General features: G+C 47.1%; 1 protein-coding gene across 1 annotated transcript; it reads left to right on the top strand.

Moving 5' to 3' along the window:
- Nucleotides 1–1,128: 1,128 nt before the first annotated feature.
- SLC5A9 (solute carrier family 5 member 9) lies at nt 1,129–24,798 on the top strand. The gene is made up of 15 exons (XM_062497942.1): nt 1,129–1,323; nt 3,541–3,801; nt 4,482–4,553; nt 7,053–7,157; nt 8,984–9,148; nt 11,676–11,781; nt 12,350–12,430; nt 13,201–13,406; nt 14,232–14,367; nt 15,231–15,338; nt 15,521–15,671; nt 16,717–16,885; nt 17,392–17,607; nt 23,025–23,172; nt 24,590–24,798. Exons 1-15 carry the CDS (start codon nt 1,129–1,131, stop codon nt 24,796–24,798), a joined length of 2,328 nt encoding a protein of 775 aa, XP_062353926.1.
- Nucleotides 24,799–26,834: the final 2,036 nt, after the last annotated feature.

Consider the following 26,834-nt stretch of genomic DNA (forward strand, 5'->3'; position numbering starts at 1 on the left):
CCACCTGCATTGCGTGGCTGGAACCGAGTCCAGGCAGGCTGCACGAGGAGCTCTGCCCATCCCCAGGAATGGAGAGGAGCAGTTTCCAGCACATGGAGCTGGGAGCTTTCCCCTGATGTGGCAGGGCTCAGAGCAGCCTGACAAGGTCCTGAGGTTCCCACTGAATCCAGCACCTTCCCTGGCTCCTCTTCATGGCACTTTATCCCTGCCTTAGTACAGGTGTCCCTAACTCACCTGGGTTAAACAAACAAACAAAAGTAGTGCAAGGAATCTTGAAGCGATGGACTGCCTCCAGGTTTATGGGACTGTCCAGGAGTGAAAAATCAGAGTGTGGCCTGCAGAGGGAAGAAAAGAGCTGTGGTAGCACCACTAGGCTTCCCGGGGGTCTGCTCTGCCTCCTGCTGCTCCTCTGGAGCAGGCTCCGAGCTGAATTGCTGCCTTTAAACATTAAATACATTCAAAGCCCATTCATATCACACTAAAATTAAACTGCTGGATTTCATTCAAGAGTCATTCCCCTGAGAAAGGGCTGAGAAGAAAATAATGGTTAGCTGAATGCCTCACCCATTCAGCACACGGGAAAATCCCCCAGCAAGGAAGGTAAGGAGTGAGGCTGGGCTATCACCTCACCTCGTTGCATCAGTATCTGTGTATACACCAATTTCTCAATCCATTTTGAAATTCACTAATTGTCATTGGAACTATTTGCTGATGACTGTGAAGTAGCTTGGTAATGAAGAGGAAGTCCATTTATTCGTTAACATTTATGAAAATAATTGCCTGTCACTCCACTGAACATCCTTTGCCCCAGAAACACTTGCTCTTCAGCACCTTTCTATTTTTTTCTGAGCTGCACACTTTGAAACACCGCTTAGAGTTTCCAGTCCCTGAAGGGCTCATTCTCAGCCGCTGTGACAGGAGTGAGGGTGAACACCCACAAGGGGACAATAAACATCCTGTCACTTCTGCTGCAAGGAGAGGAGAGTGTATTTGCTGCGCTGCAGGGTCTGGCGGCCTGGTTGCAGCTCCCAGGTACTGCTGAAACTGTGAGTTAATTTATAGGGCTGCTGCAACTCTGCAGCCTGCCCCACACCTCTGCCTGGCATCACAGCAGGGCTGGGAGAAGCCATGGCTGCAGGGTTCAGTGACAATGGGTCTGTCTCTGGCCAAGGAGGCAAGGTGGCCCCAGTGACACCACATGTGCTTCAGGGGCTGTCTTCTGCCCCCTGTTTGATAGCCCTGCCCTCATCCTTCATCAAGACAACAGAAAGACTGCATAATGCCAGGCTTTATAGAGGCTTTAAAGACTGCATAAACCAGGAGGTGAGTCCTGGAGGGAGGAGGAATGGTTTTTGGAAGGTACAGGAGTGATGTTTCAGGAGGGGAGGAATGGGGAATGGATGAAGATCTGTATTCCTCAACTCTCTGTGCCAATTGCCCCCATGAGTGCAGCCAACACCTCTGCCAGCACCTGATCCTGCCATGGGTGACAGCTTTGTCCCCTGTGCTCACTGGCTCACCACTCTCCATCATGCCCAGCACTTCCTCTGCTTCCTCCACAACTCCCACCAAGAGAGGTAACATAACCCTACACATTCCTTCACTTTGGGCAAGTCAAATTCAGTGTTGCCTGCATGGCCAAGAGGCTCTGAGCCCTCTGTCATCTGGGGAGGGTGGGTTTGCTGCTGCAGGTAACCTGCACACTTGATGTCCCTTGCCAGGTCCCTGGAAAAAAGGGGGAGAGAGTTTTCGACTCTCTGAATCAACAGAGACCTGTCAAATGGCAGCTGCTGGGCTTATGCTGCTGTCCTATCTTTCACTCCAAGGGCCCCTTGTTTGTTCATCAGCTACGATGAATTTTTATGGTTTCCTGCATGCATCAATTCCCACATCTGCACCCAGGGCAAGGAGCACTGCATCTCCTGGGTGGGGATGGCCACCAGTGCTGATTTAGCAGTGCATGGAGCAGGAGATAAGTGCTGCCCTGCTGCTGGGACCCAGCAGGACCCTGCACTGTGCACCTGCTTCTTGCCCGGGGTGGCTGCACGAAGGCTGGGAGCTATGGGAGCCACGCAAGAGCAGGATGCGTCATTCCCTTGGCTGTGGCCAGGGACAGTGGTCACATCCCTAGGGAGGTGCACAACTCTGCAGCTTGTCTCGGGAGTGGGGAGTGGAGCAACTCCTGCCTGAACAGGATGGGGCAGCGAGGAAAGGACTGCCACCAATGCACTCAAGGTGTTGTCCACGTTTGAGGTGCAGCTGCTGCAATGCTGCCCAGAAGTTGGGCTGGCTACTGCAGTTTGGGATGATCCAGGCTGTGTAATAACAACCAACAACATCCTACTGCCATAAGCCTGTGTCATTCCAGTGTGTCCGATGGACTCTTGGTAGCTCATGGCTGTTGGGAATGGCTTATTGGATGCGTTTTCTGGCCTGGGGTGAAACCTTTCAAGTGTTTCCAATTAATTGCTGCAGATACAGCACTGTGGGAAGGTGGGGTGAAGGGCTAGGTCAGGCAGGTTCTTGGGGTTTGGGCTTCCCGTGTGGAGGAGCATTCCTCATTTGGGAAGACTGGAGGTGCTGTGTTTGCTTCTTGGGCAGGTATTAATGCATTTTAGGATTAAGCAACAGTCTTTTGCTCTCAGGTGCTGAGGTGTTAAGAGGGAGAAGCGCGTGGGCGAGTGTAAATCAGCTCTGTGCAGGGAGAGCTGCCTGTTTATACCAGGGGATTTAGGCTTCCAGATATTTAATTTCTGGTAACTGTACTTCAGCTTGTGGAAACATTTCAGTCTTGGAAAGCCTCTTGTGGATAATGAGCCTACAGGGAGGCACTGTTCCCAGGGAGCCTCAAACTGGGGAGCAGGGGTGGATGTGGGCCTCATGCTAGCAGTGCAATTAGTGAGCAGGTGGGTAGACAACATTTACAAGAAAACTCTGGGAGAGAGGGGAATACAGTGGGACGGAGAGGTTTTGTTGCCTCCCTTGAAACCAAGATCAAGCACAGCTCACCTAAGTTTAAAATGTCCCATGTGATATGTCTCGGGTCTGCCCGGAGAAGACTCTGGAAGGGCTCTGCCAGCCCTGGTAGAAACCTTTTGTGATCCTCCCAAAGCTGTCCCAACAAGGCTGCAGAGGTTTGGGGTGACCCCACTCTCTGTGCTCTGGTCCAGGGGGCTCCTGCTGGAGGGTGCCCACCTGGTCTGAAAACCAGGATGAGAAATGTCCCTGCTGAGGACCCGGGTTCACAGTTTGATATGGCACAGGGTTCAGCCCTCTCCTTCTTCCTGCCTGTGTCCTGGGACACAAGGTTCCTGCTGGGGCTGGCAGAGCCATCCCAGAGACTTCTCCAGGCAGACCCCAGACTTCAAAGCAGAACCATCTCCTACATCCCAGTGGGTGTCACCAGTGGGTAAATGGGCAGGAGAAAGGACCACTGGTAAATGAACACGAGAGGGAACAGAGGGAATCCTCACACCACAGAGCTGTGTGGTGGCCCTCACTGAGAACCATGGAGACCAAACTGCTGCTGGGAAATGTTAGCCACTGTCCTGCCTGGCTTTTGATCCCCACTCACACCTTCTTCACCCTGTTAATTATTACAAGGGAATCAATGAAGGCCAATGTGCACTTAAGTCCAGTGTGAGTGAGAAAATCATCAGTTTGCTCACAGCCATGAGCCAGGTGACTACAGCCACCACGGAGCTGCCTGGTCAGCCAGGGAGCACGGCAGCAGCCTTTGGAGTGGCAGACATCGTCGTGGTGGTTCTGTACTTTGCCTTTATCCTCGCTGTTGGGATATGGGTGAGTCCCTCAGGGGGCTGGGTTTGGGTCTGCCTGAGCCAGAGAGGCTTTGATGCTCCCTAGACTCCTCTCGGGTACAAAGGGGTTTGCCTGCAAATGGCATCTTCTGCACAACTTATCCCAGGGCCTGTGGAGCAGATTTGAGGGGGACAGGAATCCTTCTGTGAGCCTTCACTTCCACCCCACATGGGGACAACTGTGGGATCAGTGCCTAGAGGTTTTTCTGGGAATGATGCTCAACTCCTGTGCTGCAGAGCAGTCTTACAGCTAGGTGTGGACAGGCAATAGGCAAAAGAAAAGCCAGGGTTGTGCTGGAGAAGACTGAAATGGGACCTTAAAAATTTTGGAAAGAATGTTGCTAATGACTTGTTGATGTTGTTTGGCAAAGGCCTCTGTCACAGACACCTACTGTGTTCTTCTTGGCAGAAGTGTTTTTTCTTTCCCAGTTGGTACATTCAGGGAGAAGTCATTAACCAGGTACAAGCAGCTTCTTTCCAAAGCACTACTATCAGAAGCCTGCACAAAAAGGGGCAGAAGCAGTGTGTGAAGCCTGGCATACTTAACGTTATTTTGGAGCTGGTGCTGAGGCCAGGCACTAAGGATTCTCCTGGCTTGGTCTGACTCGAGGGTGGGTGAATGGAGGAAAACACTTTTTCCTGTTCTTTTTCCTGTGCTTCCAGTCATCAGTACGAACGAGCCAGGGGACCGTTGGTGGCTATTTTCTGGCTGGACGATCCATGACTTGGTTGCCTGTGAGTGAAATGCTTCCTTCTGTTTCTCATGGTTTGAAAACAATTCCAGGTAGGACAGCAGGTCTGCTGAGGGGAACCAGTACTTATATGTTCAGCCTGTAGTCTTGAGATGAAGGGAACAGATGGAAGATCCATAAGGAATCATCCCACACATCTTTGCCAGTGGGCTGCACCATGGAGCTGCCAGGCCAAAAAGGGTAGCTCAGCATCTTCAGGGTTTTTCAACTCTCAGTTTCTCTGCTCAAGTCAGCAATAAAAATGTTCCCATTGATGAAAGTTAGGGAATGCTGGCTGCCTAGCTGGGTTTGAAACTTTTTGGCCTCAACTCACCACTGATGTTCCCAAGTCAAGAGAGCATTAGGTAATCTAGGAGTGTGTTATCCAGTAAAGAGCATTTAGACTCTGAATTAAAAATAGTCCCTAATCCCAGCACTTTCTGAGCCATTGCTATTTAGAGCAGAGTTGAGTTTATTGACCAATGATGTAAATGATATAAACTTCAAACCACTGAAGTATAAATCTTCACTATGAAGGAAAAAATAATCTATTGAAAGCACCTTTTCTTGGGAGTGAAAGGTACATATAAAGATAATTTAGAGTTGGAAAGGAATAAAAACATGACAGGAATAAAGATTCTTCTCAGCCAATGCCAGACTTTAGAACTGTATATCTCTCTAGTGAGTCGTGGGTAACAGAATACACTTCTCAACCAAAACAGTTTTTTTTCTTTTTTCCTTTGGCTGTGCACTGCCCATAAATTCACTAGGCTAGATTTTCAGCCTCTACCAGCAGAGACACATGCACTTCTCTAAAATGTAATTTCTTAAATGCTCCTTAAATTTCACCAAGTGACATTTAATGCAAAAGCTTTTCTTGATGGTTTTTGTCTAATTAGGAGGGGAAAATGAAAAAATACTAAAGTAAATTATTTTCCACTCAATCTAGCTGTTTTAAACAAGATTTCTGTGGGTTTTTTTGTTGTTGTTTTTTTATTTATTTTCATTTTTATTTTAATCCCCCAAACAAATCCCAAAACATTCTCACTGCTTTTGGCTCCAACCACAGGTGGCTACAGAGGTTGTTTGGTACAGGTCAGTTCTTGCCTCTTCTGAACTCTTTTAGGTTCTGAGTGACCTCTACTGCTGTTCACTTCCCAGACTTGTTTGTCACAGCAGATTCCATCTCTGTGGCTCTCCTGCATGCTCAATTCCTTGTGGCCTTCACCTTGAGTACATGACTGGCTTATCTGCATTTTATTATTGTTTTTATGAGAGTGACGGGTCTCAGCTGTGCATTAAACAGCCTCAACTAAGCCTTGATATGAAATTGCTTCTCCTGTGCAATGTATGTTTTTTTATTTCTGTGTCTGATCTACATATCAGGAAAACTGCTTACATTTCTTGCAAGCACTGGTTGCAAAGTCCTGTTGCAGCAGCTTCTTTAACCAAGAGTTTTGTCAGACAGTCAAGAAGGCAGAGTCAGTGTGAGTGTTGATGTCATATCAATGTTTTACCTTGCCCAAAGGTGAGAAGCAGTTCAGCTTCCAACATTCCTTGTTTCATATGTGGCAGTGCTAAGGAGAGAAAAGCTCCTCATAGGTGATGTTCCTAAAAGTAAACTGTAGGATGAAAGGGCTTGACTCTCCTTTGGGTAACTGTTCATTTGACCCTGAGAGAGGTTTGATGTTGGCATGCAGAAAGGAGGTGAGGCTTTGTGCCAGTAAAAGTAGTAATTGAGTCAGATAGCCTCTGCCCTGTTTGAAAAGCCTTGCAGTTGGCATTCTTACAATTAGGGTGTCAATGAAGCAGGCAGGGACAGCCTACCCTGCCCACAGCCTGCAGCTAAAGTAAACCTGAGCATTTCCCAGCCTGCTGCAGAGCTCCTTAGCTTTGAACCTACCTTGGACACCAAACACTAAAGACCTGTGTGCTCCTAGCATGTCCATGCTATGGATCAGGAATCCCCTCCCTCAGGAGGAGCTCTGAGAGAGCACTCCTGTCCCCGTGGCTGTGTGAACCACGACCACACATGTTCAGAGCACGACTCAAAAGAGGCTGTTACCAAGACATGGGGAGGTGGAGCAGGGGTCAGCAGGGTCAGAGATGGCACCTTGCTGGCTGCTTAAAAAGGGAATGGAGAAATACACCACATTTCATGGACACTGAGGAATCTGGGGTGTCACCAGACTCCCCTCCCTCTGCTGTGCCCCTATAACAGGTGTGCTTCTTGGGAGAACCACTGGCAAAGTGAGCCCTGATTCTGAGGTTAAGTTTTGCACTGGAGTGGGGGTAGTGCAAGGGAGCAGGAGCATGCTTTAAGATATAAAAATGTTTTCCTTCACCTCTCGAAGAAACTCTACTGTCTGTTAGCAGCCAGCTGCCTAACTACAAGGAGATGAGATCCCAGGGAAAGAGACTTTCTTGAGAAAATGCTTGGGTTGCTACAGAAGTTCCTCAAAGTGACTTTCTCCTTTTTTTTTGCCTGTGGCCTGTGTTTCAGATTGGAGCATCCCTGATGTCGAGCGATGTGGGCAGTGGTTCATTCATGGGCCTGGCAGGCACTGCAGCAGCTGGGGGCCTTGCTGTTGGGGGCTTTGAGTGGAACGTAAGAGTCACTTCTGTTGTCAACTAAGATGTCACTGTTTACAAAGGGATTGGGGTTTCTCTCAAAATCAGGTGTTTAACAGTATGAGCAGCAACAAGTACTGAACTCTCAGGAGAGAAGCCTCCAGACATTCCAACAGCCTTGGAAACATGAGATCTTTATTTTAGTTTAAGTGGAATTCACTGGAATTATTAGCTCTTTGGCCTTCCCAGTGGTACATGGCCTTATTTTTAAGCTTTAGTCTGCGCTCGTGAAGATTAAAATAAAGGATATCGAATGCTGGAAAGGTACTTGGATAATCACAAGATTCTGAGTACAGGGAGCTGAAAAAAAGTAAGGCTAAAAGAAGCAGCACGTGCTCCCATATTCACTGTAAATCCATGAGAATCAGCAACACTCTCTTCACCTGGCAGTTGCCAAAATGTGGCATCTCTGAACATCTGGGTGCGAAGGCAGGTCTCATTCTGCCTTCTGTTATAGTGGCCTGGAAAATTGCCACTGACACCACACAAGAGCATGAAAACCAGACTCTTGGTGTGTGGTGCTAATGAAATTTCTCAGCTGATGAGGAGTGAGATTAGTGCCAGTCTCACAAGAAGCACCACTCACCTAACTCTGAATCTCTTGCCAGCCTCAGCAGAAGAGTGTTAATAGTGCCAAGCACAGACAGGATCCACCAAAAGCTGTCTCCTGGGGTACATATTCACTGCAATGCTTTTTTTCTAGACCATCAAGGTCACCTTTAAATCTTCTGTGAAGAAAACAGGGACTGTGTTCAGCCTGGTGCATGTAGGACATAGTATTGCTGTACACAGAGGAAATCTGTTCAAGTCACTTTAGAAGCTCATGAAGACAAGATTGTGTTTCAGGGCAAATGTAACTTCATGAGTTCAGATTAATTTATTTCAGATAGGAAAGAGAATTTAGATATGCCATTACTCTCTCCCTGTGCCATGAGACATCATTCAGCTGGAGGAATCATATGAGCATCTTTCACCTCAGCCAGTCTCTGCCACTGCAGGAGCTATGGCTGCTCTCAATCAGTCACAATCTCTGCTCACAGGGATCAAGTTTTTTTTCTGAAAACTTAAATAACTGATCAAAATAAATGTAAGGATGAAAGATAAAGGCTGGAGACAACCAGGAGATGAGGTTTGATTATCCAATGGCTTTCATTTACCTTTAAGTTCTCCCGTCCGGGCTTTTGCTGGGAATCAGAGAAGAAATACATGAGGAATACCTTTACACTTTCCAAAGACTCTTCACCTGTGGCAAAGCAACTAAAGTGCCTCTTTATCTACCAGTGACAGAGGAACATCTGTTCCAGCCTGCAAGGAGAACATCCCAGCAGAGTTTTGCTGTTGCTTATTTTTATGCTCCGCAGGGACAGTCTGCTGCCTCAGCCTCATCACTTGCTAATCAAGCAACAAACAGATGCTCCCATCCTGCTCTGAATCACCTTAACTCTTCACTGCCACAGCATCAGTGGTTTTAAAGGCCACAAAATACACCACCATCTCTTCAGAGAACCAGAGCAACAGAATACACCACCTTGCTCAAAAGCCATGGGGATGGAAGGGGGTGTGGTACCCATGACAGAGGGAAATACAGGCCTTAGGAGATCTTCAAAAGCTTCTAACGGAATTGTAACAATACCTCCAGCTGCTGGCTTGTCTTCTGACCAGGGAGAAAAATCAGTCTGCTTCTCAAATACATTGCATGGCACTGTACCGTTTTGCTTTCTTAAGTTGGCCACTGACAGAACAGGGGGAAAAGCTGTTTCCATGTGTTGAATCCTATGCCTCTATTCTCTGTTTCTTTAACAGGCCATCTGGCCACTGCTGGCTCTCGGCTGGATCTTCTTGCCTGTTTACATCGCAGCAGGAGTTGTCACCATGCCTGAGTACCTGCAGAAGAGGTTTGGAGGGCAGAGGATACAAATATACATGTCCGTGCTGTCCCTGATTCTCTATATATTCACCAGGATATCCGTATGTATCCAACTGAACACAGCCCTTGTGTCTAGGGCAGGGATAGGGCATCCTGGTACAAGGCTGGGCTGCTTTGAGAGAACTCCTTGAGAGGAGCAACCCTGCTCCCAGGAACAGCAGCAGTGTGTTAGTGTGCTGCTCTTGCCTCTGTATTGATCATGGAGACCTTTCCTAAGAGAGAGAGAGAGCCCTCATTAAACAGCAATGCTGTTTACAATTTACAAGGATGTGCAGCTAATTACTAAACAGTGGAAGTACCACGGGCTGTCTGCCTGCTTTTCCTCTTCTATCACACCAAATCTTAGGCATCAGAGATAGATGAAGGACTGCATTACCCCATCTGAAAATCTGTCTGGCTGCATCTTGCAGACATGAAATTCTATTAAATTATCATAAACCTGCTGTTGTTCTTGTATTTGAGTTTACAGCATTAGGTATTATATGGTTGTTCCTCTCTCTTTTTCTCTTTTGTGTTGCCCAAAAAGGGTACAGAGAAAGGGAGGTAAGTTCTGGCTTGCGACAAAACTCAGCATCTTTTCTGAATTGCTTGTAGCATTGTACCCCACTGGAAACAAAAACCCAGTGTAGCCTTCTGCATATTTTCCCCTTTTAAATACCATTCAGAAAGAAACAGAAGTTGTGCTCTGATATTTATTAAGAACTACCTTGCCCTTGGAAGGAGAGGAGTGTATTTGAGAGTCTATTACAGGGACTGAAGATGTCAGTCCTCTGTCTCCAGCTGATTATCCCAAGATCAGTACATGCCTGTTTTCACTAGACCCTGCTGAAGTATTCAGATGTCAAATTGCTTTAGAAGACACTGACTGGAGATAAAACACTCATGTGGCTTCAAGGTCCTCCTCCCAGACTTATTATGTCTCAGCTCCTGGGAAGGGCATTAAGGGGAGTTCCAGGCTGGGAGTGTGGGATAGATTTCCTCCTCTAATGGGCAGCTCTTGGTCATGTCACCCACTGCTGTCACCACTGCCTCCAGCTTTGCACTATGGGATCAAATCATTGCCCCTGGTGGCAGAGTGAGTTAGGTCTTGCAAAGAGGCACTTGAAGCCTCTTTACCTGTGAGGGATAAATGGCAGCTCTCTCCTGCAGCAGCACACAGTGAGCACAGCCACACAGTCAAGGTATGAAACAGAGCTGTCTTTCAGTGACCTTCAGCAGAACAGTATTTGCCAGTGCTTTTCAGAGCAGGACCCTGGCCCCCATCACTGCAGTTTCATCTCAGTGGTTTCTCCTCTGTGCAGCCAATTCACGCGTGGCTGACGGATGTGGCTGGGGGAGTTTATGGCCATGACAGGTGCTTTCTATTAAGCAGAGCTATTGTTTGTGGAGAGCTCATTTAGCGGCTGGCTGGACAGCAGGCGCTTGGTTACAAGAAGGATTTTTCTCCCTGTGTTTTCTGCCCAAACATAGGTCAACAACTAGGGCACTGCAGAGTCTTCTTGGCTTGCAAAGAAAACAGAGATCTCAATAAGCAGTGTTGTCAGAGGACTGATCCTGCATAGCTACAGAGCTGGTTGTGTTTCCTGCTGGGAAGCCAAACCCCAGAAGGGACAGTGATTCCTGTGGTGCACTGGCTGTGCCTGTCGTGTCTCAGGCCTGCAGAGGTCAGGGGTTGCACTGACTCCTTGCTTTTAAGGTGCTCATTTCAGATGCAGCAAATGGAATTCTTGCCCCATCCCTTCTGTCTCACTTGGCAAAGGTTTTCACTTGTATCTCACCCCATACCAGACTTGCAGGTGTCCTTCTACCTGCTTTCCCAACATAAACATCTCCCATATCACCTTCTGCAATTTTGAATGATGTTATCTGTGTAATTCCAGTTTTCACCCGTTTTCTGGTATCACTCTCTGCCAGAAGGTCCAAACAAAACACAGCTGATGGGGTTTCTGTATTTCTAGTGAGGTCCTCAGCAGGTATAACCTGTTTTTCTGGAGTCACTCTAATATGCTGAATGGCACAAACAGAAAAAATACTTGTTGACCTTCTCAGATAAACAAATCATGATACAAGACATTAGTGACTCTTGAGTCTTTGAAGAGGGAGTGTCTCTGGACCATGAGGCCACCAAAAGGCAGTCCTGGGAAGAACAAGGTCCCTGCTATCTCTCTTTCCCTCTTATGTCTCTCTGTGGATACTTGGGCTCTGCTGTCCAGGGATGTGATCACAGTCACCAGAAGAAATGAGAGTTTACACCAGTCCTTCTCTGTACCAGCCAGGATTCTATGATTCAATATGGTCTTTATTTTCCTTGGCATAGCACCTTCCTTTTCACCCTACTGCTCTCCCAGATCCTCAGAGCTCTGACCTGGAGGAAAGTTTTTCCTTACAGCAAAACAAGGTTCAGAGCCAAAAGTCCCGACAGCTCTTCTCCTCCCCTTCCACTTCACCTTCGTGGTGTCCTCCCCTGCCAATGTTTTCAGCCGCAGAGGGCTGCAGGCTGCTTTATTAGATTTCACTTGCACGAAGCACTACTAATGCCAGACTGCCCTTGTTTTTTTTTTATTCCAGACAGACATTTTTGCCGGAGCATTGTTCATCCAAACCTCTTTGGGCTGGAACCTCTACTTGTCCACTGCAGTCTTGCTAGCAGTGACTGCTGTCTACACCATAGTTGGTAATTAACTGGTTTTAAAGGACAAATTTTAAACTGGAGCCTAGGGTATAAGTTTCCCATTTGCTACAGAGGAGAAAGAGTATTCAGGTCCTGGTCTAAGGGAGAGATTGCCCCAGTTGCTGGTAGTACCTGCCTTGTCACTCCCAGCTGTTAGAGACCTTTGACTCTTTTCCTCTTCCCTCTTGGCCCAGGGGAAAGTGGTACAGGGAGAGCATTACTGTTTTTAGAGAATTTTCTAACATTGCACAAGGCTCTTGGCTCCCTCTGTGCAGGAAGTTACCACTGCCCATATTTGCTATTTTGTTCCCTTTCTGCAAAATTAGCAATTTTAGCTGTTAAGATGCTGAGCTGCCTCCAAGTTCTGTCATGAACATGGAAAACCTTCCACGCTGTTCCTCATGGGAGGGCTTGTGACAGCTGTGGGCTCCAATGGAACAGCTCAGTGCCAGCTTCTCCCAGTAGGTCTGTCGAAATCACAGGGCTAGGGCTAAAGAAAGGTTTTTTTCCTGTTGAGGTACCTGTTTCCCTGTGCATGGTGACACACTGCTGTCTCTGGTTTTCCTGGCAGGGGGTTTGACTGCTGTGATTTACACAGACCTGATACAGACTGTGATCATGGTGCTGGGAGCTTTCATCCTCATGTTCATAGGTAAGGGGAACCTACAGTGGCACCACGCAGCAGTTTAGTGGTCCCAAGGCCACTAGACTTTAGCAAGGTGCCTCACCCTTTCATGTGTGGTGCAGAAATGAGTTTCAACCACTCACAGAAGAGGTGCCAGCATAAGTCTCATTCTCCAAGCCATCATACTTTCTTCATCCTTTGCACTAACTGTATGAAGGTGAGGCTCTGGATAATGTCACCTCACTGTAGTTGCCGAAGAGCTTTGGAACATCACATTCTCAGAGCCAAATTCAGCTCTCATTAAGCCTATGTCAGTCCAGAGTAATCTTGCTGACTTCCACTGTTGACTTTTGGAGTTTAGGAGTTACTGTGGATTCATATGGGAATAGCCAAGTGTTATAAAAAGTAAAGAGGAACAAGAAAATGACCATCATCATTCTTTGTTTTCAGCTTTCTTGGCTAACAGAAATATCTAAACCTTTTTTTTAATGTTATTTTTTCCTGCTCTAGCTCTTGGAGAGTGTGTAAGTAAAAACTAGATGCTGATGACATTGCAGGGATTAGGATCATGGAGATTTTCCTGCACTGATCCTCTTCCAGAATGTGTTGTTCAAACCACAAGGACTCTGGGCAAAATCCAGCTGACTTCTGCAGCAACTTTGACTGCAAAAAGCAAGGGTAGAATGAAAAGTAAAGGAAATAAGAGGAAGATAAAAGAAAACTAATCACGAGACTCAGATAAGATAATAACTTTGCATATTGCAGCAGCCCTTAAATTGCTGGAATTTTCTTTACAGGATTTGAAAAAGTTGGCTGGTATGAAGGACTTCAGGAGAAATACCGCACAGCAATACCAAAGATCACAGTCCCAAACACAACCTGTCATCTCCCACGTGAAGATGCCTTCCATTTGTTCAGGGATCCCATCACAGGAGACCTTCCCTGGCCTGGCCTTGTGTTTGGTCTCACTGTGGTGGCTCTTTGGTGCTGGTGCACTGATCAGGTAAATAAAATCTTTCCCTCAGCAGACAAACCACCACAGTGTTCTTTTCAGTCTACTCCTCAGTCTTCAGATCTGTGAGTTGAAAAAACCACTGTGCCTCAGTGTGCAGGAGTTGCTACTTTTTTTACTGGTCTAGACCAGAATGTCTCACTCCTTCCACCTTCTCGGCAAGCTGTTAATTTTATGCACTTCTTAGGGCAGTGAGAACAGGTTGTTTAAATTCCTCTTTATCCCACTGTGTGCTGGTGAGTACTGGGAGTCTTCATGCAGTTAGCATGACAAAAATATAATGAAAACGTGAATCTGGAGCTGGCTGTGCTGTGACCTTGAGTAGACCTCCAGACAATATTCCTCCATTCATATTCCCAGATGTCTCATGTCCCTTATTCCTTTTCAAGCTAAAAACAAGTAAAGCTCTGTGTGTTTCTTGAGACAAGGTGCTTCTGTACTTTCAGATGGGATAATTATGAAACCCCACCACTGAGCCTTTACCAAAACACCTGCAGTCTGCTTCATTCTGTGTCTCTTGCTGCCATACAGCTGCTGTCTCCAGCCCTGAAGGTGGCTTCATTTCAGTCAAGGGTGAAATTATTCCTGTAAAGGAAATTTCCACGCTGCCCTCTCCTGTAGCCTGTGGACGAGCTCTGAGCAGTGGCAGCAGGCTGCAGTCAGCAAGGTGGGAAAGCTGTCCTTGGCATGCAAAACACCCTGGGATCCTGCAGGATGAAAGTCATCCCTGAGAAGGAGAGACAGAGAGAGAATGGATCCTGCTCTCTCTGCTGTGCTTCTGTTTCATTCTCTGCTCCCTTTCTGCACTGATTTCAGGTGATGGTCCAGAGGTCTCTCTCTGCCAAGAACCTCTCCCATGCCAAAGGTGGATCAGTGCTGGCAGGACACCTGAAAACATTGCCTATGTTTTTCATTGTCATGCCAGGAATGATCAGCAGAGCTCTTTACCCAGGTAAGCCTTCCCATCTTCCTTGACATGGGGCTCCATGACCACTAATCCCACACAGGTCTGCCAGCACTTTTACATCTTAGAAACTGCTGTCCTGCAGGCATGTTCATAGCAACTCCTGTTGCACGGTGGTGTTCCCAAGACTTCCCTCCACCTCCAGTTCTCCCACAGTGGCAGAAATCACCAGGAGTAGCCATAAGGGACACACTTCGCCTTCTGGACATACAGCTCAATGCTGTGGACATTGCATTCATCTGCCTGTCTGAAAGGAGTCAGTGAAATTAAATTCATGGAGCACTGAGGTTGTCCTTCACATCCTATGGATTACATCCATTAGGTATTTTGGAGAGTTTTAGCAACCTACCTCACAGATTCATTTAGGTCCTGGTGGATTAGGCTAAATGAGTGTCCCTTAAATCCCAAGGAGCTCTCACTGCTGGTTTCTCCAGAGCCTTCCCTTTTCCAGGAAGAATACCTTGGTTAAAAGGACCACTCCCAGAGGAAAGAGTTTATTTCCCAGATTTCCTAAACAGGAGTAAGTGAGCCTCCAGCATCCCTGGGAACTCAGATGACAGGTTCATGGAAACAGTCCAGTTCCCACAAGTGACAAATCATTAAGGATTACAGTTATGCAACACCCAGGAGAGTTTTAGCTGTACTCTGAACAGAACTTCAAAATGTCATCTCAAAGTTTCACCTCTTTTATATGATATAAAGCATTTTCTAGCTCCACTCATTGTAGCTGTATTCCACCTCTGAATTTATATGAGACTGCACAAGACATCAGGATTTGTTCCCTTGATCCAAACAACCTATGGCTCAATGGGGTTTGCTCTGACTCCTTGTTGTTTCCCTGTGTTCCACAGATGAAGTGGGCTGCGTGGACCCAGAAATGTGCAAAAGGATCTGTGGAGCTGCTGTGGGCTGTTCCAACATTGCCTACCCCAAACTGGTGATCGAACTCATGCCCGATGGTGAGAAACAGGCTTGTGGAGCTGGGCTTGAGCCAGGCTCATGCTTGGAGGGCATCAGGCTGCCCTTACCCATCCTAAAGATGAGGATATCTTACTACAGATGCCAGACAGCAGAATGGAAAAACAGTGCTCAGAGGCCCAAGGCCCAGTCCTGATTCTCCTTCTGTGTTTTGTTCACGCAGGGCTCCGGGGTTTGATGATTGCTGTGATGATGGCAGCCCTGATGAGCTCCCTCACCTCTGTTTTCAACAGCAGCAGCACCCTCTTCGTTGTGGACATCTGGCAGCGGATCCGCAGGAAGGCTTCTGAGCAGGAGCTGATGATTGTGGGCAGGTCTGTGCATTTATTTAAGTCTCGTTCCTCTCACCACTTGTTCTGAGTGCAGCTCTTCTACGTCCTCCAGGCTGGACTCACAGAGAAAAATCTGGTGCCTACAATATAGAGCAGGACCACAGCTTGGGAAAGAGTGCTGTGTTTTCTACCTTCATCTTGGATAGGCCTGGTCAAGGAGAAACTCTGAGTGTTCCACTGAGCTAAGCAGATAATTGCCTCTCTTCTCTCAGAACTTATTATAAATACTGCTCTAAATGTAACTTTTAGAAAAGCCAAAAGTGCTCTAGAGTAATTGTCACCAGAGGTCTATAAAAATGTTATTTTTGCATCAGACAGAAGTGATATGTTGCAATTACTTTTTCTTTTTTATTTTTATTTTTTTCAGGGATAAGTACAGAGCTGAGCCTCCCAGCTTTCTGTCTTTGTGATAAGTTGTAGTGCTTTGGTGCTGCGTTGTATCAGGGGCATATAAAGTTCTCCTCCAGTCAGGGGAATTTAGGCTGCATTCAGTGGAGGTTTTGCTCTCCAGTTATAAGCATTAAGTTCTAAACCTTGCTGAGGCATGGCTGAAGGCTGCAGGCAAACTCACAATTCACCATGGCAGAGTGGGGAGAAGACAAGCACCTCTTGTTCAGCAATATGGACAAACCTCTGTGGCACACAGTGCAAAGGCAGAGGAAGGTTACAATATTCACCTGAGACCCCAAACACAATTTTAATAAGTAGCAAACGAATTAGAATTTGGCAAAGGTGAGAGACTGAGCACATTACCTGCTTGGAAAGGTGGCAGAAAGATTGCTTCCACAAGCTACCAGCTCTCTCTTTCTGTCATATCCAAGAGCAAGGTCATTGAAGAACATGTCACACTTTAGGACACGCCAGGCTCACTTTGGGAGAACAATTTTATCTTTTCCTGTGTACACAAGGAAAAGTTCTTGAGAGTGATCTGTGGATCTTTTTCTTAGGAATGTCCAAGAGCAGCTGGGAGTGTGTTTTGCTTCAAATCTACCTACAGAGTTAATACAATATTATCCTTCTCTTTCAGAGTCTTTATCCTCATCCTTGTGGTCATCAGCATTCTCTGGATCCCGATTGTTCAGTCAGCCAACAGTGGAAAGCTCTTTGACTACATTCAGTCCATAGGCAGCTATCTGTCCCCACCAATCACAACCCTCTTCATCTTGGCAATCTTCTGGAAGAGGATTAATGAGCCTGTAAGTGAAGTGTCAACAACCAATTGATACATGTACTTAATTTGATAGAATAAATAAATATCTCTTCCCTCAGTACTTAGCCCTTGAGACACTTTGAACTCGGAGCTAGTCCAGCTCAAGTGTGACAATTAGACAGCCTTTCCTGGCACACACTAGTGGATCTTAACCCAGCCCCTAGGGGATGTGGGTTTGCTTCTAAGAAGTCACTGCAAGAGGTACTTTTCAGCAGTCCCATTTGAAAGCATGAAAGGGAAGTTGCTCTGCCATTTAGTGTCAAGTTCTCATTAGAGGAGTGTTGTTAGGAGGAGATTCTTGCATTGTTTGTACTCTATGTGGTCCATGTTCATGGGCAGAGAGAGAAAATTAGGATTTTTACCTGAAAAAAATGCACCTCAGCGTGGATTTCCATCAGGCAAAAAAAGTCTTGGGAAAGAGGGAGAGGAGAAGGAAAACTACAGCCAGAGGTAATTTGCAGTGATCTTTTCTCTGTGCTTGCCTTTTCCCAGGGTGCTTTCTGGGGCCTCATGGCAGGGCTTGCTGTTGGTCTGGTTCGGATGATCATGGAGTTTGCTTACAGTGCCCCAGCTTGTGGGGAGGAGGACAGGAGACCAGCTGTGCTAAAGGATGTGCACTACCTCTACTTCGCCCTCATCCTCTGTGCCCTCACTGCCATTGTCATCGTCATCATCAGTCTCTGCACCCCACCCCTCCCTGAAGAAAAGGTAAGTGACTTGCAGTGACAGCCTTTTCCCAGAGCCCTGGTTTGGATACCAAAAGTCCCTGGGATCTGCCCTTTCCTGTTTCTGCAGTGGCTAAGAAATGGTGTGTAATGCATATGCTGCCAAGAATCCCTTGCTCCTCAGCTCTCTCTGTTCCCCAGGTCGCAGAGTGTTAATGCTGCTGAGCACTGAGTGCTTCAAATTGAGTGTGAGTTCCCATGCTGTGCCCAGAGCTGGGCAGACACCACAGCCCATCATAACTGGAGTAGAAAGAAAAGAAGAAGGGGAAGGAGATGAAATCACATTACAGAGCACTGCTGAGGAGGAATTAAATATATCTAATTGTAGCATCTAGCCTGATTCAGCAGAGCCAGCATCAATCTTGCAGGGAAACAAGATTAATATCTTTTGCAACATGGGCATTTAGGAAAATAACATTTTGTCCCAGTGTGATCTCAATTAAATTTAATAACTTTGAGGGAAACACAACTTTCTTTTACTTAGCCCATTAAAATGGTGCAGAGTTGGGAGGTTTTATATTATAAAACCTTAAAGCAACTCTTCCCAGTCCCAAGTATTAAAACAGCTGCCAATATAACAAAACGGCCTCCTACCTCTCAGCAAAGGTTACTGGATAGATTAAAAAGACCAATTTTTTCCTGTCTAGCTGCATGAGAGAGAAAATGCTATGATGACATCAATCTGTTGCTTCCTCATAACTTGTAAAGTATTAACCAGCTCTATCAATGTTTGATGGAATGCTATAGGTGTCAAAGACACCCCGCTCCTAAAGATTACATGAAAGCAGGTGCTCAGATAGGGGAGAGGAGGGGGGAGAGAGGCTGTCTTTGTGTCTGCTTGGAGATAAACTCTTAGCTTTTATTAGCTATCAGAGGATCCACATGGGAGAGAGAAATACTGGCAAGGAGGCACCATTAGTTCTGCTGCTTACGTTGTTCATGACTGCTCAGGGGTGGCCAGATGGTTGCCAGCAATTAATTACTGTGGTTTAATGAGTTCCCACTCATCATCTGACCTGTGATAGCTAAACATGTGCAGTGCTCCCTGCCCACAGCAATAGCAAGATAAGATGTATTAACACAGCCCTGGTGAACAGTGAGCATCAAAACAGCAGTTCAGGAGAAGGAGAAACTAGCCCCAGCACCCCCAGGCTTTTTAGTCTGACCTCAGAGGTATGAAAATATTTAAAGCATCTTCCAAGAGGGGGAGTTCAGCATGGAGCCCACTATAAAAGAATTAGAGAAAAGAGGTTATGACCTTAAGAGATTCCCCAGGGGAGATTTTCAGTGGTATTTCTACTGAAATGTGTGAGTTTATAGGTGCTGGATGTAAGTGACCTTATTTGACACATTCTTCAAAGAGCCAGGGTATGGTCAGGGAGGGCAGGATTTTGTCTGAAGCAGCTGTGTGCAGTTATCCCAGAGGAACAAAGGATGAGAGGTGGTAGATGCCCTGCCTCAGGTACTTCTGGAGAGCCAGGGAGGGAGGAGAGCTTGCTGAAGGGCAGCACTGGACAGGAACTAACATCAATGGACTTTTGGGGGGAAAATTTCTCAATAGGGATGTTCTGGATAGCCTTTTGGTATACCATGGAATCCCACATAGTGCTGAGCTCAGTGCTTGACCTTTCTGTAAGAGATTCTGTTGTAGAAAATGAATGAGAATTAACGATAGGGCCAGTGGCAGTCAAAGGCTGGACACAGAGACCCAGATCAATCATCTGATATTTGTGATGACCATCCTGTGTGCTCCCTGCTCCTCAGTATCTTCCCACCATAAGGAAAATGGGATGGACTGCCAGGAAATTCATGCCACTGAGCTCATTCCCTTTTTCCATAGCTCAGTAGGAATGGGAGAGTCTGTCCCCATTTCTTTTTGTCTGATTCCATTCAGTTTCTACTATTTATCCCCAATTTCATCACAAAAAGTCTGCCCTTGTTCCTCAGGGAACAGCCAAAGGGAAGGCATGGAGTTTAACTGAAGCAGGAGATAACACTGCCGTGTTTCTGCCTGTCTAGCATGAATCTGAGTGGGCAGCACTGAGACCAAAATTTTTCATTTTCCTGGGTCAGACTTACCCCAGGTTTTGGCCTGGATGTGAGCAGAGGCTTGGACCATCACTTCTGGTGACATGGTTTCTCATTGTTTGCCCCTCATCTCCAGTGAGTCTGTGGCTGTGCTGGGCTGGCCCAGGGACAGAAGTGTTTGGGGAAGGAAGGGGAGGAGGTGGAGATCAGGGTGGATGTGCCAGGCTGTCTGGGTAGAAACTGGTACCTGACCTTCGTGTTTGGCCATTATTTACTTGGCATGCAAGTGGGCAAACCTGTGATGAAGAGCCTGAGTGTCCCAATGACAGTGGCTGGGAAGGGGACTCTGTGCTGAGTGTCCTGCATGAGGATCTCTGAAGCTCTGGTGCTTCCTACTTAATCAATTGTCTTCCTGAGCCTCAGGTATTTCTCCCCTAAGACTTGTGTGGGGCTGGTTCTGCTTGTCCTTAACTGCAGTGCTTGGGGATGGAATGATGAAAGACATGGTAAAAGAGCTAGGAATTATGTCATTTGTTTTGTCAGGCAAAAAGAGTAAAAAAACAAGGCGGCAAAGACAAAGCTGAGGAAATACAGTGATAGATCATAGCTCAGCAGATGTAAATCACCACAACTCCATTGCCTTCAAAGACCAGCAACAGCTGTTGAGCACAGTTATGTCGTTTTGCACCAGCTGAGGATCTACACTGGACAACTTTAAATACTGAATCTCAGTGCTTTTGAGATAGCAAATGGGCAAAAGGAGAAAAGAGATTTGTATCTGATGTTAGAGTGGTACAGCTAATGTTCCTGGCTTTAAATGAATTACAATCTGAGAACTGCAAGCTGTAGCATTTTCTCCTGCTGTTTTGGACACTCTCCCATCCCTGTGGTGATTGATGCTGTGCTGGAAAACAAGTATGCAAGGAATTTGTTTGGTATGCTCCAGAGTTCATATGTCTTCATTGTAGGTAGTCCATATTGTGTCACGGCGTCCTTGAAAATCCTGCAAAAGAGCTTACAATTAAATTTGAGACTGTGAAGCTGAAACACAACTGTCAGGTGCCAGATGGCATTTTGGAACAGAAGGATTTATTCTAGTTTACAAACAACAAAAGAAAAACTCTGCTGAGTTCTTGCAAACTCCCTTGCCCAAGGAGACTGTGAGGGAGAAAAGGGAGGGGAACAGCAGGTCAGCTCCCCAGGGGTCAGGGCTCACCCAGACAGGCTGATGGATTGGCAATTCCACCCGGTGTACTCTGGGGTTGGGATGTTTTCCCTGTGTCTTGTGGTCTGGCTTCAGTGGCTCCTCTTGGTGCACAGCTTAGGAGGAGCAGCAAGCCCACCTGGGCTGGCCTGAGCCCACCCTGAGAGCTCTGAGGTGCTGCAGCTGGAGCTCCCACAGCATCACTTGGTGGCACTGGGAGCCAGACATGCTCAGCTCTGTGGGTGCTGACAGGAGCAAAGAGAGGGGGGACACAGGGGTGACCCTGCAGAGGGGAGCAGAGCCACAGGGCTCCCCAGGACCCAGCACAAGGCTCCCTCCTGCTCCCCTGCCCTTGGGCATGGTGGCCTCAGGCAGCACTTCCAAGGTCCCAGGCAGTGAAGCTGACACAGCTTTCCTGTAGGCAGTTCTTAGTTGTTTCCCTGCTTTCTCCAGGCCCCCAGGACACTGCCACCACCTGCCTCCCCTCCCCATCCTTTGGGAGCCCCTTGGAGGCCTCCATGGCCACAGAGAGCTGCTGCTCTGTCCCACACCAGTGGCAAAAAGGAGAAAGGGGGATCTAGGGGAATGCAGCCTGCCCAAACCCATGGGAGCTCAAAGCTGGAGCACTGGTGTGAGAGATCACCAGGAGCTCTCTAGGGTGGTGACTTGCTTTGTTGTCCACGGAAGAGGCACCAGCTCCTGGGTGGGTCAGTGGGATGGTGTCATGAGGTTCCTTGTGTTTTTGCTGCTTTCCATTGGGAATTGTTTCCCTCTGATGCAGTCTGAGCCCCAGGTACACCCCAGCCCTTGAAGGTTTAGCTGTAATGCGCAGAGACAGTGGTTCAGTGACACATGAGGAGAGAAAAGGGAAAAAGTTTTAAAAATCCTTTAGTACCCTGAAACTTTACTATGTTCCAGTGACATTTCCTAAGTTATTAAAAAAAAAAGAATCCCTGAGAAAGATGAGGATCATCAAATCAAAGCAATTTAGCACTTCATGACAAGAAAGATTAGCCCTGCCCAATGCTCATCTTGGTTGAAAATGATTTAAATAAAGCTATAAATCTTCTGGAAATTATGCAACATTCTGTGTCAGCTGGAAGCTTCTGCCTGGATTTGTGTGTGCAAAATTCAAAAATTAAACTCACGTTACTTTGTAAGTGACCCATTGGGGAAGTTAATTTCCATACAGGCAGAGCAGGGAGGCAGCTGCTCCTGGGGCACATGTGTGACTTTGCCTGCCCTGTTGTCACCACAGCAGCTTTGCTGTCCCCCCTGTGCCCCTCTGCCAGGAGTGTGGGCTGGAGGGGAAGAGCAGCTACTGGACCTGGCAGCTGCATTTGGGAGGAATGGATGAGCCTGTCCCTGCTGCCTGGCCTGGCCAGGGCAGGGTCAGGAAGAGCCACCGAGATCCTGGGCATGCCAAGGTCAGCCACAGCAACAGCAGGCTTGGCTTAACCCCAAAGCCCTGAGCCCCTGGGGTGTGTGACCCCCCCACAGCTGCCAAAGGGCCACTGAGCTTTGCAAGATTGAGGTCTCCTGTGCACTCTCTGTGTTCCAGGATAAGAGTTTCAGAACCTGGGTATTTGTAAGCAGACTGATTGTCCTTTGTGGCTTTCTGCAGGGACAGGCAATGTCTTGTATTGGCCCATCAGAGAAGTCTGGAATTAAAAAAAAATCTTCTGAGGGCACAACTGCTGTCAATGACTGACTGCATCCAGAGAGGGTATCTTGCCTTCTTTTTTGATTTATTTTTATTTATTTGACGTTATTGCCCTTCCCTGTTGGAAGGCTGCCGTTCTGGATGCAGACCATCATTATATCAGATCAATCACATGAGCCTTGCAAATAGGAAGCTGCTTCTCCAATGTCTACTAAAGGGTTACTCCTCAGAGACAGGGATGAAATAAGTTATTTTAAAAAATAGAAGGAGAGAAAGCAGATTATTTCACATTTTTTCCTCAGCTTTTCAACTCCAGCTGGATGGTGCCAACCTTCTTACCCAGGGTGTGGGCACCTGTGCAGGAAGGAAGGGAGGGAAAGTGGGAGATCACCACAGATAGGGCTCAGCATCACCTTGGACCTGTGCCCCCCAAGTGGGGAGATGTCTGGGTGGCCACATTGGGACAGACAGGCAGTGACCAGTTTCCCTCTGCTCCACTTTGCAGCTAGATGGCCTCATGTGGTGGACCAGGCACAAAAAAGCACCTGCCATAATCCTGAACAGCTCCAGCAGTGAAGCAGCAGAGATCCCCCCAGAAGACAGAGACAAGGACCTGGGGGAAATTGCAGCTTCAGGCTATAAGGAGGAGGAAGGTAGGGGTCTGTGTGTGAACAAACACACTCATGTGCCTGGCAGTGTACAGCCAGGATCCATGCAAATCCCTAAAATTCATGGGGGGCAATCTGGTGCATCCACTGGAGCTGGGGCTTGTACTTACAGTTTTAAGGATGTGACAAATGGAAGTGTTGCTGTTCTTCATCCTCCCAACATACCTTAATGTCACATCCCTCTGAATGGCTCTGAAAAGCAGCCATTCCTGAAAAAAAGAGCACCAAAACAGCAGCACAGTCTGAGGGGACCAAGAGACTCTGGGAGCAGCCATGTGTACTCTGTGAATGCCCTAGAATGAACCCACAGGCCTCACTTTTCTCATTTCCATGATGCCAACAGGATCTTTTCATCTTCCCTTAGGATGTAAGCCATGGTTTAAACTCAGACCTTAAATAGCTCTGTGTCCTACCAGAGGTATTTAATAGGAAGGAAGGCAGAGCAAAGTGAACTGAAAGAGTTGTCAGGAGACAGAACAGTAGCAGGAGATGCTACATAGGCAAGTTCTTTTCAGAGTGGACAGAGCTTTATTCTGCAAATCTATTAAAAATGCATCTTTCTGGTTTTGAGCTTAACCTTCAAAGGTTACAGAGCAGGAACCTCAGAATAAAGACACACACAGGATTTCTTCACTCCTTCCATTTGCTGGTCACTCCAAAGGATACTGGGACCAATCACAGCCAAGCTAAACAGAAGTAAACATCTAAACAAATCCCTTATTTTTTTTCTTCCCCAATAGACTAAATTTGAGTTTAAGTTGAATGCAGTTTTTCAGCATTATTTCTTATTTCTTATCAATTCCTAGTTCATTAGCTCAGATTTTGATAAACATGTATCTTGGTATTTTTGGTAATTAGCAGAGATGAAGAAGGAAATGTGAAACACAGCAGTTGACAGTTTAATGAGGGTTTTTTTTTTTCTGGATAACACCTTTTTCAAGGCCTTATCCTGCATTTCAGAAAAAGGTTATATTCTGAAAGAACAGTGAGTGAAATACACACAGCACAGGACTGACAGTTAAAGCACACATTTCACCTGGTATGCCACGTGTAATAAACAAGCTGGGATATCTCTAAATGGACCATCATGCTGTCAGGAACTTTTAAAAGTAGATGGCATCTGTGTTGGGCAGGAGGAGGAGGAGGTATTTTAATTAACTAATGAGTGAGTGGTGTAATCAACCAACTGCAATCAGGCTGTGATGTACCTGGTCTAGGGAGAATTTTCCTTTTCCCCTTTTCTTTTTCCCCTTTTCCCTTCTTTCCATCATCTTGTATCTCCCATGCAAGGTGCCTCTCAAGCCCCACTCCAGACTGGCCAATGCACCTCCAAATGACTGGGAGAAGGGAGGGAAGAGTCCCACTAGATTCCAACAGCCACGTTTTGGTCCCTCTCTCGCAGCAGCCAAACCTCCCTGCTGGAAAATGGTGTATATGTGGTTTTGTGGTCTGTCCACTGGCCCCAAGCCCACCCTGTCCCAGGAGGAGAGAGCTGCCCTGGAGCAGAGACTCACCAGCATCGAGGAAGAGCCCCTGTGGAGGAATGTGTGCAATGCTAATGCCATTATCCTGATGACCATCAATGTCTTCCTCTGGGCATATTTCGGCTGAGCTGGGGTCAGCGGTCGCGTGGCTTTGGTTGCTCTCACCTTCCCGTCTAAGCTGGGAGCAGCAGGTGACAGAGCTCCTGGTGACAGTACCTGAGACACTGACACACACAGCACAGCCCTTCCCTGGGGGCACCACTTGCTGGGAATGACTGTGGGGATCTGTTTCTCCATGAGGGGTGACCAAAACTCAGCACTGCTCACACCTGGGATGCAGCAGATGTGTGGGGGATGTGGGTCGAGTCAGGAGTTTGGGGTCCAGTTTTCGGGTGCAGGGCTGAGCCCAGCAAGGAGCAAAGGCTTTGGAAAGCCCAGCTGTGGCATGGCTGGGGCCTCTCTCAAGGCTGACTTTGCACTGCTGTGCTTAGGGGAAGGAGTTCTGGTTTACAGAGGTGTGGGGAAGCAGACTTAAACATTGGCTGTGGTTTTTTTTTATATGGCCAAAATTTATATGGCCTCCCCACAACCTGTGTGAGACCCCTCCCACCCCACCCCACCCCACCCCACCCTTCCTGTGCATCAGCAGTGGGTACAGGGGGCTCCTTCCTTTCCCTGAACCCCCCCATCCTGTCCCCTCTGCTGCACGAGGGCTGGGCTTTCACCAGCCTGAGCCTGTTTGTTCACAGGGCTGATGCTGTCCCTTAACAGCACTTCCAGCAATAAAGGTGCCTGGGTGACCAAGCCAGTCCTGAGTGTGGTTATTGTGGTGATCTGTCCTGCCCTGAAACACAAAGAGCACCCTGGGACCACAGCGACCTGGTTGTGGCAGGGAAAAGAAATATCTTTCCTTGGGGCCTGGATCAGGATCTCACTTTCTTGAGCAAATTTGGACTTTTCTGACCCATCTTGGTGCCACCATGGAACGTGGCACAGCCAAAATCTTTGAAACCATGAAGAGATAGCAGCACCCACTGTTAACATCTGTGCCTGGAGAAAGCTGATAATGTCCACAGGGAGCTCTGCATCCAAAAGGCAGGTCCAAGTCACCATGGGTTGTGTGAGGAGGTGAGGGCACACAGAGAAGCACAGCACCATAAAGATGAAGACAATGAGTCATGAGACAGCAAGGAAGGAAGGAAGAAGCAAGGCTCTCTTTCCACCAGGTACAGGAAAGTTGGGCAACGATTCCCCCGCTTATCCTCAGTCTGGATAGAGCAGGACGAGGTCTGTGCTGGCCTCATGCAGGTCAGGAAAAGCATTTGCTCATTCTAAGGACAAAAAGTAGAATTCCTTTGAACAAGGGAGCTCTCATCACCATGAGCTGCCCATCCATGCCCATGGGAAGAGGCAATGACACAGAGCTGGTCTTGCCTTTCCAATATTCAGTTTCAAGCAGGCAGTTCCCAGATCAGAGGGTGCCTCAAAGCATTTGGAGAAAATCAAGTTACCAGGAGTGATTAATTGCTGGGAAATGTCTAATAATAATAGGTATATTTTTAGTGCATTTAGAAATACTAGTGCTCTCACCTCCTCACCCTGGGCCACAGAGACCCTCAGCAGCTCTCAGCTCAATGGCTTAATTGGCTTTTTTGGATCACACATCCCCTTAAAGCATGACAAAGCAACACTGAGCAGGATGAGAAAAATTGGGGCAATTTTTTTAAACATTTGAGATTATTTTTTCCCCTAAGAAACACTCAGTTTTGCAGAGAGTAGAACTGAATTTCACTAAGCCTTTTTTTTTTTTCCCTAATGACAGAAGATTTTTGATCTTTGGTTATGTGATGAGTTCTTCCCATCTCGTCCCACGGGTCCTTGAAGGTAACTTCTTTAAAATGATGATGTTGATGTTGGTTAAACAAAGTAGTGCACATTGAGAGCTGTGACTGCATCTCTGAGCTTGGCCCTGAAAAGGAGTGGTGACACCCACAATGCCAGATGCAGCCAGATGTGCACCCCCAGGAGGAACACATTTCATTGGTAAACTTTTTTGACTTCACTACTCTGCTTTGAAGCACTGAAGAGAAAAGAAAGATTCAGGAGGGGAAGTCTGAGAGGTTTTATTGAAATAAAGCAAAGTTGTCTCAAAACATCTTGACC

The sequence above is a fragment of the Cinclus cinclus genome, chromosome 8 (genome assembly GCF_963662255.1).
Source record: "Cinclus cinclus chromosome 8, bCinCin1.1, whole genome shotgun sequence".
Taxonomy (NCBI): domain Eukaryota; kingdom Metazoa; phylum Chordata; class Aves; order Passeriformes; family Cinclidae; genus Cinclus; species Cinclus cinclus.